At 40.1% G+C, this 13764-nt stretch overlaps 2 protein-coding genes across 3 annotated transcripts; one reads left to right on the top strand and one right to left on the bottom strand.

Moving 5' to 3' along the window:
- Positions 1-3613: 3613 nt before the first annotated feature.
- On the bottom strand, positions 3614-8629 carry zbtb49 (zinc finger and BTB domain containing 49). 2 transcript variants are annotated; one of them, XM_020592776.1, is made up of 8 exons: positions 8475-8629; positions 7889-8089; positions 6638-7752; positions 6461-6507; positions 6306-6379; positions 5837-5919; positions 5539-5700; positions 3614-5298 (listed from the first exon to the last, which is right to left on the bottom strand). In XM_020592776.1, exons 2-8 carry the CDS (start codon positions 8038-8040, stop codon positions 4553-4555), a joined length of 2379 nt encoding a protein of 792 aa, XP_020448432.1. In that variant the 5' UTR covers positions 8041-8089; positions 8475-8629; the 3' UTR covers positions 3614-4552. The 2 variants fall into 2 exon arrangements, with proteins under 2 accessions (XP_020448432.1, XP_020448433.1); XM_020592777.1 differs by having other exon boundaries at positions 8478-8629.
- Positions 8630-8807: 178 nt separating this feature from the next.
- lyar (Ly1 antibody reactive homolog (mouse)) lies at positions 8808-12169 on the top strand. Its single transcript, XM_020592778.1, has 8 exons — positions 8808-9217; positions 9355-9469; positions 9580-9687; positions 9848-9928; positions 10393-10720; positions 11453-11521; positions 11672-11757; positions 11900-12169. Exons 1-8 carry the CDS (start codon positions 9096-9098, stop codon positions 12035-12037), a joined length of 1047 nt encoding a protein of 348 aa, XP_020448434.1. The 5' UTR covers positions 8808-9095; the 3' UTR covers positions 12038-12169.
- Positions 12170-13764: the final 1595 nt, after the last annotated feature.

Here is a 13764-nt window from a genome sequence, read left to right as displayed (position 1 = left end):
TTTCACCAAACACTTGCATTATTCCTTTAAAGGTCAACATTTTTTTCCAGTATGATTAATGATCAGGACTGGGTTAAGTTCTAATTCTACTCTATGTTCATCTCATAGCTTTGGTGCAGCGTCCTGCCTCTGACTGTCTGAAGCTCAAGTCACTAGCAACACACATGGTGAAAATCTGCTGCCACATCTTTAATCACACTGGGAAATAAGACTTTACAAGGCAGCTGAAGGGATCCCAGATGTAGCCAATCATCTCCCAGATTTCCCAGTGTTATACTGTAATGGTTGCAACACATTTCAAAATGGAGCTGGTATTTGGCTACAAAACCAACTCCGTGTTCCTCCCTGTCCCAAGCCTATTGCTATACTGTATGTGTATGTGCTGAAGCAACCTCATTTCCATGCTCGAGGGGGAAAACAGAGAATATCTTGTCACACAAACTGACAGCTGTCTAAACACATTTCAAGAAACTGAAAGTCTACTGCAGACCCAGCAAGGAACACACCTGGGTACAGTAGCAAAAGGCCAGTGTGTGTGTGTGTGTGTGTGTGTGTGTGTGTGTGTGCGTAGAAGAGGGAGACAGAGTCCAAGAGGAAGCAGGGAGAAAGATGCAGGATGACTGTGTATGCCTATTTCCTTTAGCTGCAAGCCTGATCAAACTGATCAGTGTTCAAATACCATGTTAAATGCAATCTTGATGATGACTTAAAATTAACCAAGACACTCAGTATAAATGGATCTATGCTATAATAGCACCTGTTTTTTTTATATTTGGCATGAATGGACAAAGGTAAACAAAAGGGAAAAGCCATAAGAAACACAGCAGAGCAACAGCACAATCACCATTTTCTCCTCTGTGTAAGCCTTTTTCATATTGCAGCATAAGTCAGCCACTTACCCATCTCATCCAACAATGCGACACACTGCAACTCTACAGCAATTACTGCTCAGCTGGAACCATTGCTGAAGCGTGTCCATATCTCCTGGTGCTGATGCAGTAATAATAATGAATAATCAGTTGCAGAAGAAGTAAAATATTCAAAAACATCCATGACTTTTAAACAGTAATGGAGAGTTTGTGTATTGGTGTAGTCACAAGGGCAGACAAAGATGAAGAGGTGCTTTATGCACAGTACAAATTAAACTCATGAACAGAAGCTTAAAAATATTAAGATAAAGAAGAAGGGTCTGTGAAGGATGCACATTGAGATTTAAAGCAAAATATTTGGTCAAAGAAAATCTGACTGTGCTCTGCTCCTTCTCTATTGTTAAATGTCACCGTTGACTGAATTTGGATGGATTCATATGCACTATTTCCCATTTACCTGTTAATTAAACCTATCCTCACATGCCTGTGACAGCACAAAGCAATGAAACACAATTAGATACTGAAACAAAAGATGAGCGCCGGAAATGTTTTGGGGTAAAATGCCATAAACCCTGGTCTCACACTGCACCAGTTAGGCAGCGTGCATAATCTGGATTAACTTTAGTATGAAGGAAAGAAGACAAACAGTGAGGAGAGAGGATCATGGGAAGAGAGAGATCAATGATGTGGTTATTACCATGTAATGAAAACACAAGAAGCCCTTTGGTGTGAGAACTTCTTAAAATTTTATCAGTGCTAACACAGTTTACTGAAGTCCGTGTGTGTCTCTGAATTTTCAGGTAAAAATAAACATTCAAATATATACTATACTTTCAAATCCTTGCCTATTTTTATTTGCCACAGATACCTTAGTAGTCACATTTACATAGGACAGGAGGTAGTTAACAACTATGTTCTACCTCATATTGTAAGTGTCACACATATGGACATACAGTGTTGTTTAATTTGTTGAATTTCTCACTATTAAAAAGCTCACACTCAAACAAAAGTTTTTTTGGTGACTAGATGACTATTATTGAGCTTTTACATGTTTTTAAAGGGGCATGCCACAGATTTTACACAGAAAAATCACTTTAGTCATGATAGGGAGTACTCAGCAGGTTCAACAGAAAATAATGACCTTAATGGCAAGAAGGAAGAAGTACTGACTGTAAAGGTACTCCCTTACATGCATTTAAAATGTTACTTAAGTAGAACTGCAGCTGTATTGGCAGAAAAATGTACCCGATGGAGTAAAATGTCCCCTGTCATTGTTTCACTACTGAGCATTACTTCTCATGCATTAACATTTTCATTCTGCTGAGTATTTCTTGCATAATCCATTTATTGTTTGGTTCATAAAAATTCAGGAAATACTGAGAAATGCCATTTCAATTACCGAGAACCCACAGTGACACCTTCACAATGCTGGTTCCTTCCAACCAACCATCCAAAAACCTCAAAGTTATGAAAAATGATTCAACAATATAACACATAATCATCACATTTGTGAAGCTGTGACAGTGAAATGTTTGCTCTTTTTACATAAAAATGACTTAAATAATTGTTGCTGATTAATTTTCTGTCCAATAACTTATCAGTTATCAAAAATCATTTCAGCTTTACAAACTGTATAAACTGTTTAATACTACAACAAAGCAATATGTCTTACAATCTGGTTTTATAATGTATATAAAATTTGGAATTTATAACATAATCCATAACTAAAGTTATGTAATCTGAAATGAAAAAAATAGCGTGAAATGGAACTTCTTTAGTAAAGGACAAGTACCTCATATGTGTATTTACAGTAAGAACAGTCGTTAAGTAAATGTTACTTTGTCAGTCCACATCTTCTGTCAATCAGGAACTGGGGTCGAAAACCAGGATTGGTGTTATTACAGTGTCACTTCTTTGCTTCCATGTTGTGAAGAACGGAAGTGTTTTCTTCATATCTGCTGTAAAGTTATAATGTGGTCAGGTGTACCAGGGCCTAAAATGCCATCTCCTTGTGCTTTGAAATGTTCACAGCTTTCAGCACAACTATTATGTTAAAGAAAAAAAACTGACATCCAAGTATAGTGGGTAATGAAAAAAGTGCATGGGAAATGCAGGAATATCAGGACATTCTTATGTTCACACACACACACAAGCTTGACACTCTTCTCAGAGCTGAAGCATCAGGGTCAGGTAGATACACTTTTCTATCCGGAATCCCTTCTTCTCCATCAGCGGTTGGGGGACTGATGTAAAGGGCGTTGAACATGTGTTGCTAGGCAACTAATCCTGCAGACATGGGCCTATATATTGTGACAATGATGGCCGATTACCAGCTGCCTGTTTTATGGTGAATGCTTTCATTGTTTACAAGTCTCACAGTGGGCTTGCATGTTTACTGGTGTACACTGTCTACTGGATATGTGGTGAATGTGAATCACAGCTAGGTCACCAACATGGCCCAGGCTCCAAAGAACCCAAATCCAACCCATGAACAATATTCATACCCTCTGTGGCTTGGCCATGCCAAGTGGATAAATGTTATATAACATGTATGATTCTCCTCATCTTGTCATTGGTGGCACAACATAATTTAGCATCACCTAATTGTAAGAACAGACTCGAGGCTACGACATTACAGGATCTGAGGCTTTCTGCCCAAATTACTTTGCACATTCAATCATGTAGTATGTGGTTTCTAGCTCCCTCTGTAGCGTTTTTAACAGCACAACACCGCTCAAGTCTGGGAAGCCCTTTATTTTGATGCAGGGTCCTCATTCTGCTGCACCCACAATGCTCCATGATTCACAAATTAAAAGGACATGGCTAAATGAAGAGAGATTATGCAGTGAACATTATGAACTCAAAAGAAATTACATGACTGATTGAAATGTTTTTTTAATCAAAGCAAAATTAACAATACACTAACGTGACCTATGACATGGCAAAAAAATACATTCTGTAAACTGTCATTTCAACAGAGCATATCTTTATGAGAACAGCTGACTCTATTATATGATAATCTCATCTTCATTTTCTGGTAATCATAGGGTCCTACATCACATCTCATAGACTTCTGTGCTGCAATTATTATTCAGAAAAGCTTCCTTACGTCCTTAAGGCACGGTGCCGTTTTAATAAATGGTGTTTTTTGTGTTGTATTAAACATCTGAGTTAAAAATGACTTGATCCGTTAAGATACCTCTATGCTACGCTGTAAGCACATGAAAAAGTAAACATGATGTGAAAAGAAATGGTTTCTACTATATAACTTTGACCCCTACATTAAATAACTGAACATTAATTCTTACATGAATATAATACATTAAACATAAAGTTCAAAATAGGCCTGTATTTTTTACATTTTAAAGTGCAGTGCTGTAGCTATATAAAAACTGGTAGTGTAATTCACATGTTCATTACACTAGGGCATAAAACTGCTGCTGCACTGCTTTGATTTCACTATAGGAAAAAAACTCTGAAAACAGACAACTTTTTCAGCTCTGAATAATAATAATTATTATTTCATATTTGCATCATCATAAGAGCTACAATTTTAAAATACACATCAGTTTTAACCAATCATGAGCCAGGACATAACAGTCTAAACCAACATGTAAACATCAGTGTAAAATGACACCCTCTGAGCTGACTATGCTGTGTTTATCTGTAGAAGATAAATGATGTTACTGCTCCATGTCATTGTCATTCTGCAGAGTCTTCATCGCCAGGCCCCACAGAGCTACACTGGAGATTAACTGGCCCTCACTGGACCTGGAGGATCCACTACTGGGCCTGCTAGACCCTGTGAAGGCACTGCAGTGACTATCTGTGGGAGGCAAGTAGGGCCTCCCCACCAGACCTCTGCTCATCTCCACTGTCATATTTTCATTCTCCATGTACGGACCGTACACAGGCTCCTGAGACAGGTGCGGTTTGGCCAGCTTCATGTGGTGTGGAGCAGCCAGGTTGGCACTTCTCTCCTGGTGGTTTGAGGAGAGGAGGTGATGGGGAACAAGAGAGCGCAGCTCTGGAAGTGTGGTGGGGGTAGGAGCAGGGCTGAGGTGTATGCTGGGAGAAGGAGGTTCTAGATGTGGTGCTGGTTGTGGTGGTGAAGAAGGAGGTGGTGAAGGTTTCTCTAATCCTGTTTGGGGCATCATAGTGGAGAAATGCTGCTCACAGGTAGAGGCGATGGGCTTACTGTGGCTAACAGGTTTAGAAAATGAGGCAGCGCCATCGGAGCCATGCAGCTGCTCAGCGGTGTCGGGGACTGGGCTGTTGGCTGAAGCCCCCTTGCAGTGCATGTTGCTGTGTCTCCTCAACATGGCTGAGCGGGTGAAGCTCTTTCCACAGGCATTACAGATGTACGGTTTCTCACCAGTGTGAGACCGTATGTGGCGCTGCAGGTCCCCAGAGCCAATAAAGCATTTTCCTGCATTGATATAGTACACAAATAGATTGTAAATCACTGTGCAGACATTAGCTATAGTCTGCACTGGATTAAAATTATACACACTTTTTAAAACTAAGTTACAGAGCCAGCCAAGGTTAGTTCATAACATGCATTCAAGCAGTTGTGGCTTTCATCCAGTTTGGCAGGTAAAAACAATGCCACTCATGGCACCGTGGCTCCAAATGACCTCTTCCAAGTGACTTTTAAAGAGCTTCTTACCACAGGTGTCACAGCTGTGTGGCTTTTCTCCAGCATGGCGGGCTTTGTGCTTCAGAAGCTTTCTGTGTGTGTTGAAGGACTTTCCACACTGGTCACAGGTAAATGTCTTGTCTGTGGAATGAGTCCTTTTGTGCTCCTTCAGATTGCTCAAGTTATTAAACCCTGCACAACAAACATGAACAGAGAGTAAAATACCAGTCTTATGAGGACAAAATGTGTCCATTATAGCCACATAGACATTGTTGCTGTAGGTCCTCTGTAATAAAGACTGTTTCTTGTAATGAAAGTGGTCACATACCTCGACCACATATATCACACAGATGTGGCTTCTCCCCTGTGTGGACCACTTTGTGACGCTGAACATCCCCTGATGCTGTGAAACTGAAAAACACAGATCAAATTCATTGGTATGGAGGAACTACAGTGCACCTGCATATGTAATATGTCTTACTGTTACATATGCTGGGTCTTAAATTTAGATGTAGTCTGTTCTAATCAAACTAGTGAGGTATCACCACAAATACTATATTATTGCATCAAGGTGTAAGATGGCATTATAAAAATAAAAGATTACACAATTTATTTTATAAAAGGTTTATTTGGTACACGCAAAACCTTAGTATGTGGCCATCTTTCAAAACTATTTAGCATTTTTTTCGCAGTAAAAGTGGACACATAAACATAACATTAGCAATGAACTGACAAATGAAAAAAAACAACAACCTGTAAATATGGATGAGGAAAAGCGATAAAAGGAAACTCTTTACCTTTTACCACATAACTCACAGATGTACGGCTTCTCTCCAGAATGTCGCCGCAAATGTGTCTGCAAATTTCCAGCCTGTAAACCAGGATCAGCTGGTTCAATTTAATCAGACCACCAAAGAAGAACTGTGCCAAATCAAAATGTGCCAGGCCATACCTGTGAAAAGTTTCTCCCACAAACATTACACTGGAAGGGTTTTTCACCTGCAACAAGACATGCGGATTAGGGTCTGGAAATATTATAGTGCGGTTAGTCCTACAAAGTCACCAGGTTAACTGAAATGTGCTTTTGCATATGATGGGTGCTTGTAAGGTAATTATAAACTGTAAATACCAGTATGTGAACGCTTGTGCAGTTCCAAGTTGCTTGGGTGTTTGAAGATCTTCCCACACACCTCACAACAATACTGTTTATGGCCTGTCTGCTGCGGCGGCTCGGGCACAGGCTTTAGATTTTGCTCCTCTTGGTTCACAGGTGGAGAACTAGGAAGTGGTGCATCTGCTGCTGTTTCAGAAACCTCTTCTGTGCCTGTAGTAAGACCCTCAACAGGAACTTCTGGAGCTTCAGTCTGGACAACAGGCTCTTCTTGATGTCTCTGTTTGGGACAGTTGAGAATGGGTTCACTGACTGATTCAGCACACATCTCCTCCAAAGCCTTCTGAGACCGCAGGTAGTTGTACTTTTTCAGATAAACAGTCTTCTTTGGGCGCACTGGCTTGTTGAGCATGGAATCTGCTGGGTCAGAGCTCAGAGTGTTTAAATTTTCTGACGGTGTTAAAGAAGAGACAGGGTTTTTTTCCACTGCCACAGATGTTGAGGTAGGGTTGGGCTGAGCTGCGTTTCCTGAGCATACAGGTGTGTGGCTGCCAATGCCAAGCTTATAATGTTGCTCCTCCACCACCGCCAAAGGGCCCGGGGCTTGATTTGAGGCTGCACTATTAATCTGAATTGCACTTTGTTTGAAGTACTGCTTGCTGTAGAAGTTACGAAGCTTGTAGCCATGGACCAGCTGTTTTTCTGCAGGTGCCTGAGTACTGCTAGGTGTGTCACTGTTTGAGCTACTAGGCACAGAAACTGGCAACCTTTTGGCATGGTCTACATCACTGCTGAAGCCAGGCCTCTGGGCTTCAGAGGGACAGTGGAGTTCAGCATCATGAGGAAGGCTGCCCCCCAGGAGGCATTCATGCTCTGTGCTCAGCATGCCTGGGAGAGAAAATGATGAGATTTCCACTGGTGGAGGGCAAGGCTTGAGGAAAGCATTACACATGCTCTGCACGTTTGGAACCTGCAAACACTGAGCAATGTCCAGGAGTGCTTGCACATTATCTTGGTTGATGTCAATATGGGACGTGTACATGTAGTCCAGTATTTGGCCGATGCCACTGACATCCTGGATAACCAAGTTGAACACCTCATTCTTCTGACTGGGGTAATTTTGGAACAAAGACCTGTAAAGATCAAAGTCACACTTTTTTACATTTTGTTACTTTAAAACAGTTGAGTATCATTATTTAGCTGAGTGAAAGGAAAGGAAATATGCCACAAATTCACTAAGGTATCACTACATTGAATATATAAATGCACCTGAAATGGGAGCTGAACGCAGCCAGGACATTTTTATGAGCTTTGAAACAGACACCTTTGACCACAAGCATGCAGTCACACAGCAGCCCCTGAATCCTCTGCTCCTGGAGCTGCTGCAGGAGGTAGGAGCTGTGGGTGGACAGGGTGTCCATGGTCACTCAGCTGGTGAACCACTCAGCTCCAGCGCGTCCATAAAAAAAGCTAGTTGAGGGGACATGTCAAAACAATTAACTTAATGAGGAGCTAGTTCTTATTCCTTTGGTGAAACCTGATTAAAAGTGATGCATGCCTGCACTGGAAACTTTTCGCAAACAGTATCATTTCCTATAACACAACATAATTCAACAACCGCGCAGAATCCAGTGTATCTCCGCCATGAGACCACCCATGCAAAAATTGGACGAAGCCTGGTAGCAACAAGCTAACTACAAAGCTAATGCCACCCAACATCAACAGTGAGTGCTGTTAATCAGTGCAGCAACAAATTCATCAAAGCTCACATTTTCAACCGAGACTGACAGTCATAGCTATCATTATTTCAGTAACTTAAGGCACAAAGACAAATCAAAACATACAATAAACGTACCACCTTTTCTGTGGATGATGGGTCACTTTTCGGGTGTAATAACGTTACATCACATCCTGGTACAGCTTGTATTATGAGCCGCCTAAAACTGAAACAGACAACACGAAAAAAATATTGTGTAGAGCTACTTTATTGTAATATGACTCTGTATTGTATTTAACGTGACAATACGCGTAACTAGTTATATATAGCTTTTCCAAAAGCTTTGGACAATATTCGTCTCCATCCGACTAGGAACCTTTTCTTCTGTGTTTTGTTCCCTACGGAAGACTAGTAATGTAGCTACCGAATGTGGTTGTTTTCACGTGTTTTAAAAAGTTTATACATAAATCGAACAGAAGCCAGGTTGTTTGTTGCATGCAAAGGCGATTTTAAATTTAAGCAAGTTTAATTTCCTCGCTTATATAATTGAACTCAATACACGTAACGTTAACCACTTGTCTTTGACTACCAATTAGTGTGTATCAGTGCCGTGGACAGAGAGGTCCCGGTTTTACGTGAGGTTTATAACGGTTTTATTTTATACCCTGCTGCTTTTGGTTTCACTTACGCGGCGTAGCACATTTCCGTTGTGTTTAGTGTCGTGTCTCGTTATAGCTCAGTCCAAGAGAATTGTTCAAAATGGTGTTTTTCACTTGCAACGCTTGTGGGGAATCCCTGAAAAAGGCTCAAGTCGATAAGCATGTGAACATTTGCCGGGGCTGCAATGTCTTGTCCTGCATCGACTGTGGAAAGGACTTCTGGTAATGACCGGGTGATTGTTATCTTCTGTTTTTTTTTTCGTTTGTTTGTTTGTTTTCCGTAGTTAACCAGATTCAACTATATAGCCCACCAGGCTCACAGTGCTACGTTTGTGTAATGGTGCTTCTCTGTTTGCCAGGGGTGGCGACTACAAGAACCACATTAAATGTATCAGTGAAGATCAGAAGTATGGAGGGAAAGGCTACGAGGCAAAGGCAAACAAAGGAGATGTGAAACAGCAGCAGTGGATCCAGGTATTATATAGAGAAGCGATACCCATCTCTGTTAATGTTCTGTACACACCAGTTAATTTCTGTTTTATTTATTTTATTTTTGCTATGCTCTGACTTTTCTTTTACTGAAGCGAATCCATGAAGCCATGAACAATCCTGGAATCAGTGCAAAGCTGAAGAATGTGCTCGAGCAAGTTAGTATGTATGATAATGTCCCAAGAAAGAAGGCCAAGTTTGAGGTTGGTGTTTCTTCAACCTTTAACAATAATGTTGTTTTATTGATCAGGTGTTGAACTGGTAATCAATTGTCTTGCTATAAACATGTTTGTGTGTGTTTGGGAGTGCAGTGAGAATGGGGACTTGTCCAGTCACTTTAATTTTGTGTTTCTTGTGTCTTAGAACTGGATGAAAAACAGTCTTAAAATCACCAACACGGGTCTTCATGGTGAAGTGTGGGACATCCTAGCTGCAGCTGACAATGTAAGTTTGCCTGCTTCAAGGTTTTGTAGTTTTTCTTGTGCATATTAGTTTGCTCAGCTGATCAAGTCCAAAGCACTGAAATACAGCAATTTGTAGCTCCAATATATTGAAAAAGATGCCAGAAGTATTTACTAGGCAATGTCATATGATGGCTTCCAACTACTGGAATTGTGATATTTGTAAATTCAAATGTTGCCACTTAAATAATAGTCACAAGGGTAATGCATGCATTAGAAACCATTCTGTGTAAGTGCCAGGTTTTGCTCTCTTAAAATGGTAATGCATTATAGTTGGGTCTCTACAGTATTTGAGATGGCTGGTATGCAGTTGTGATCTGATGTCACAGGATAAGGAGGAAACATTATTTTCCTGGTTGTAATAAAATCTGTCAAAAAAAGAAAAAATTAGATTCCCCTGTTTTCAATATCTAATGTGATGTCATTACCCAATGTATAAACTGACAGGCTCTGGAGCCCCCCCAGCAGACTAAAGAAGACAAACAGACAGTGCCTGAAGTCAAAGGTAACAGTGATGGAAATGAAATGCCGAACAGCCAACCAAATGTTGAGAAAAAGAAGCTGAACAAGCAGGAGCGTAAAGAGGCCCGTCAGCAGAAGAATAGGAACGGTGCTGAAAAAACAGTCTTTCAAGAACCAAAAGAGGACCAGGCAGGCAAAAAGAAAAAAAAGGACACAAAGAGAAAGCTGTGCTGTGAGGAGGATGATGGTGAAGGGCAGAATGGGCACAGCGCTGAAAATGGCACATCGAGCAAGAAAAGGAAGAACATGTCAGGTAGGGCTGGATATTGATGCTGATTTCAGTTTGATATAATTTCATGGTTAATTTACATCAGTGTTGCATAAAGTGCTTCTCAGAATCTTTTTCTAAATTCAACAAGTGAGCACCAAAAGTAGTTAAACTTTGCATTAGAGGCGAAATTGTGAGCACAGTTGCTGGTGACAGTGTTGTGCACCAAAGATTTATTTTCCTTGGCGAATGCAAAAAAGCTAAAACATGACAGATCTGTATTTTTAGGTACATGTACAAAACATTAGCAGCATTGTTGTGACTCAACCTTGCAAATATAGCCAGCTATCGTTTACATTACTTTTAAACTTAAAACAGCCGTTTTGTACCTTTTTGTGCACATTGTAGCAAGTGGTTTATGACAAAGTAGACACGTTACACAACCACTTATAACAAGTAACCTTTATATACACAACATTTAGTGCAAATATGCACGTTTACTGAGAAAAGATGTAAATGCAAAGATCAGTCTTGGCACTGCAAGAATAGATACTGAATCATTTCAATGAGAATCATAATATTTTTAACCAATCCTAATATCAGCCCTTGTTCTGAAGACCCACATGTGAAATGTTACTGTTACAGTCTGTCAATGTAGAGTTTTTTCCAGGAGCAAATTGGCTCCTTTTCACTCGTCTTTTTATTTTTTTCGAAAAGTGTAGACACATGTATTTCAGGATTTGTTTTACTATACAAGTCTTTAATGATCTTTTCCAGCTGATAAAACAGCAGAGGCTGCTGATATACACATGTCAGAGGAGACCGAGAGTCAAGAAGTTTGTAAAGGTAAGATGGTTTAGTGCATTTTTATTAGATAAATGATTGTGTTAAAGCCACCAGGAGGCAGTGTTGTTTCTTAGTTGGACGGTGAGAAAATGACCCACAGTGAATATTCTTTGCACTAGAAGCTAATTTATGTTTCTGATCAACTTATAGGCAAATTCAACTGGAAGGGGAATATTAAGGCAGTACTGAGAGGCTCACCTGACCAAGAACTCTCAGTGAAGAAACTGAGAAAGAAGGTGAGCCATGGAGTCTTATGTACGGTGTACACACAAGTCTCTAGTTCTTCGTTTGCATGCCATCAAATTCAGCTTCTAAGCACAATAATTTGCAATGTATATTGATTTGAGATGATGTTAAGAGCTTGTTATCCTTTCACAGGTGTTGGCAGCCTACTACTCTTTCACTGGTGATGGAAACTTAAAAACAGACGAGGAGGTGCTAGCACTTTTCAACAAGAAGATCAACAACAACCCGGCGTTTAGAGTTTTGAAAGACAGAGTTAAACTTGTAAAGTAGATTTGTTTATTTTATCACTAGCATGAAATGTATATTAGGGGTAGGGTAGAACTTTATTGAACTTTATTATTCAAACACTTGCCTCCAAGGATGTTTTATTCAAATAACAATTTCAAAGTTTAAATCACTTTACAACTGAATTGTGTGTCCTGTTCCTTAATGCATTGTGCCTGGCCAGCAGGAGTTTTACAAATGACCTTATTCAGTGCGTTTTAATCTGTCAAATGACGATAACGATAGATGGCAGCTCTGTTCCACATTCCAAGCCCGTAGTAAGGCTGATAAATGGCACTTTTATCTGTAGGATTGGATGTTGGAGTGGGGGAAGGGGAACGGGAGAGGTGCACCTGAGGTGAATTTGACTCTCGCACAGGACGAAATTAATACACATTCCTCAGCACCCTGAACGGGGTTCACTTGGCCAGGGACACAGAAGCTCCTTAGAGGCGAGATGCTTGGTGTCAGCCTCAGGTGAAGTTTTAATGTGCGATTTTCCTCCGCTAGAATGAGCAGCCTCTTCACCCTGTACACACACACATACACAGGAGGATCTAAAGGAGGAAATTGGCTTTATGAAACTCTACTAATCCCAGCAAGGTTAACACTGATACTCCTTCAGTACACTGCTTACCTGTAATTGTATATTCCATACTTTGGGTATTAGTCAAGCTGTTACTCAGGTTTGCTAGTATTAAAATGGCGTTTTCTAGTCCTCAGTGGGACTCGGTATTGCTTAATGCATTAGTTTTAATCCAGCTCAACACACACGATACTTAGAAACCTGAAACTAAGTCTGTCTTCAATGTTGCAAAACAAATCTGGTTTGCCAGATAATTACATTTGTGCCTTTAAATATTACAGGATAAACTGTGTGGCAGGTGTATTTTACATGAGGCAGTTTCACCCTTGTGCTTTAATCTTAATGAAAGCTAACTGAACATTGCCTTAAGTAAAGGATACCTAGGGTATTAACACGAGACTATGCTAATAACACAGTTTTGCTTTAAAATTAAAAGTTTAGTTTTAAGGAATAAAACATCCTTTCTTGTTTTGGTACATAGGTTTAACAGCCAGTGTATGAAATGCAGTGCTTGTTAGCATACTGTATAATAGTGTTAGGTAATGCTGGGAAGCTGTAACAGATTATTTGGCCAGTTTTCTGATTCTATGGGTCATCTCTGTTAATGCATTATTAACATTTCCATTCATTATTATCACTTATGCAATAAATCACCCCCTTGTCTAATGCAATACCCTCAGGGGCAGGGGGTTTGCAATTGCAGCATTTACTTGGTCTGGTGTGAGCAGTAACATTTTTCATTAATCTTAATGTTCTGTGTTTGTCTCATACTAAATTTGTAATTTTTCCGTAACTTATGGAACTTACTGTCCTGTAACATTTAGGCCACTGTACTCAGCAAAAGTCTCACTTTAATGTCATCATTACACAGAAAGCGTTGTACTGCAGCAGGTACACCTGTTGTATTCTGCTTGTGGTATAATATCATGGTGGCAAACATGAGCAGGTATTTCTCCTCTTACTAACCCCCCTGAACCAGAGAATAGGTTAACACCCTTCTCTGGTGCATTTGCACAGAAATAAGAAATGCCCATGGATGCAAAGAAAGAGATATCTTTAGTCACAGGCCATCTATGAAGTTGACATCCATTTACTGTATTCAAAATAAACAAGGGAAATTAAAAATTAGAAAACATCACTCAGTGTA

Source organism: Monopterus albus, unplaced genomic scaffold (assembly GCF_001952655.1).
Source record: "Monopterus albus unplaced genomic scaffold, M_albus_1.0 scaffold18.1, whole genome shotgun sequence".
Taxonomy (NCBI): Eukaryota; Metazoa; Chordata; class Actinopteri; order Synbranchiformes; family Synbranchidae; genus Monopterus; species Monopterus albus.
The sequence above is the reverse complement of the archived record's forward strand: the minus strand, read 5'-3'. Positions and strand labels throughout refer to the sequence as shown.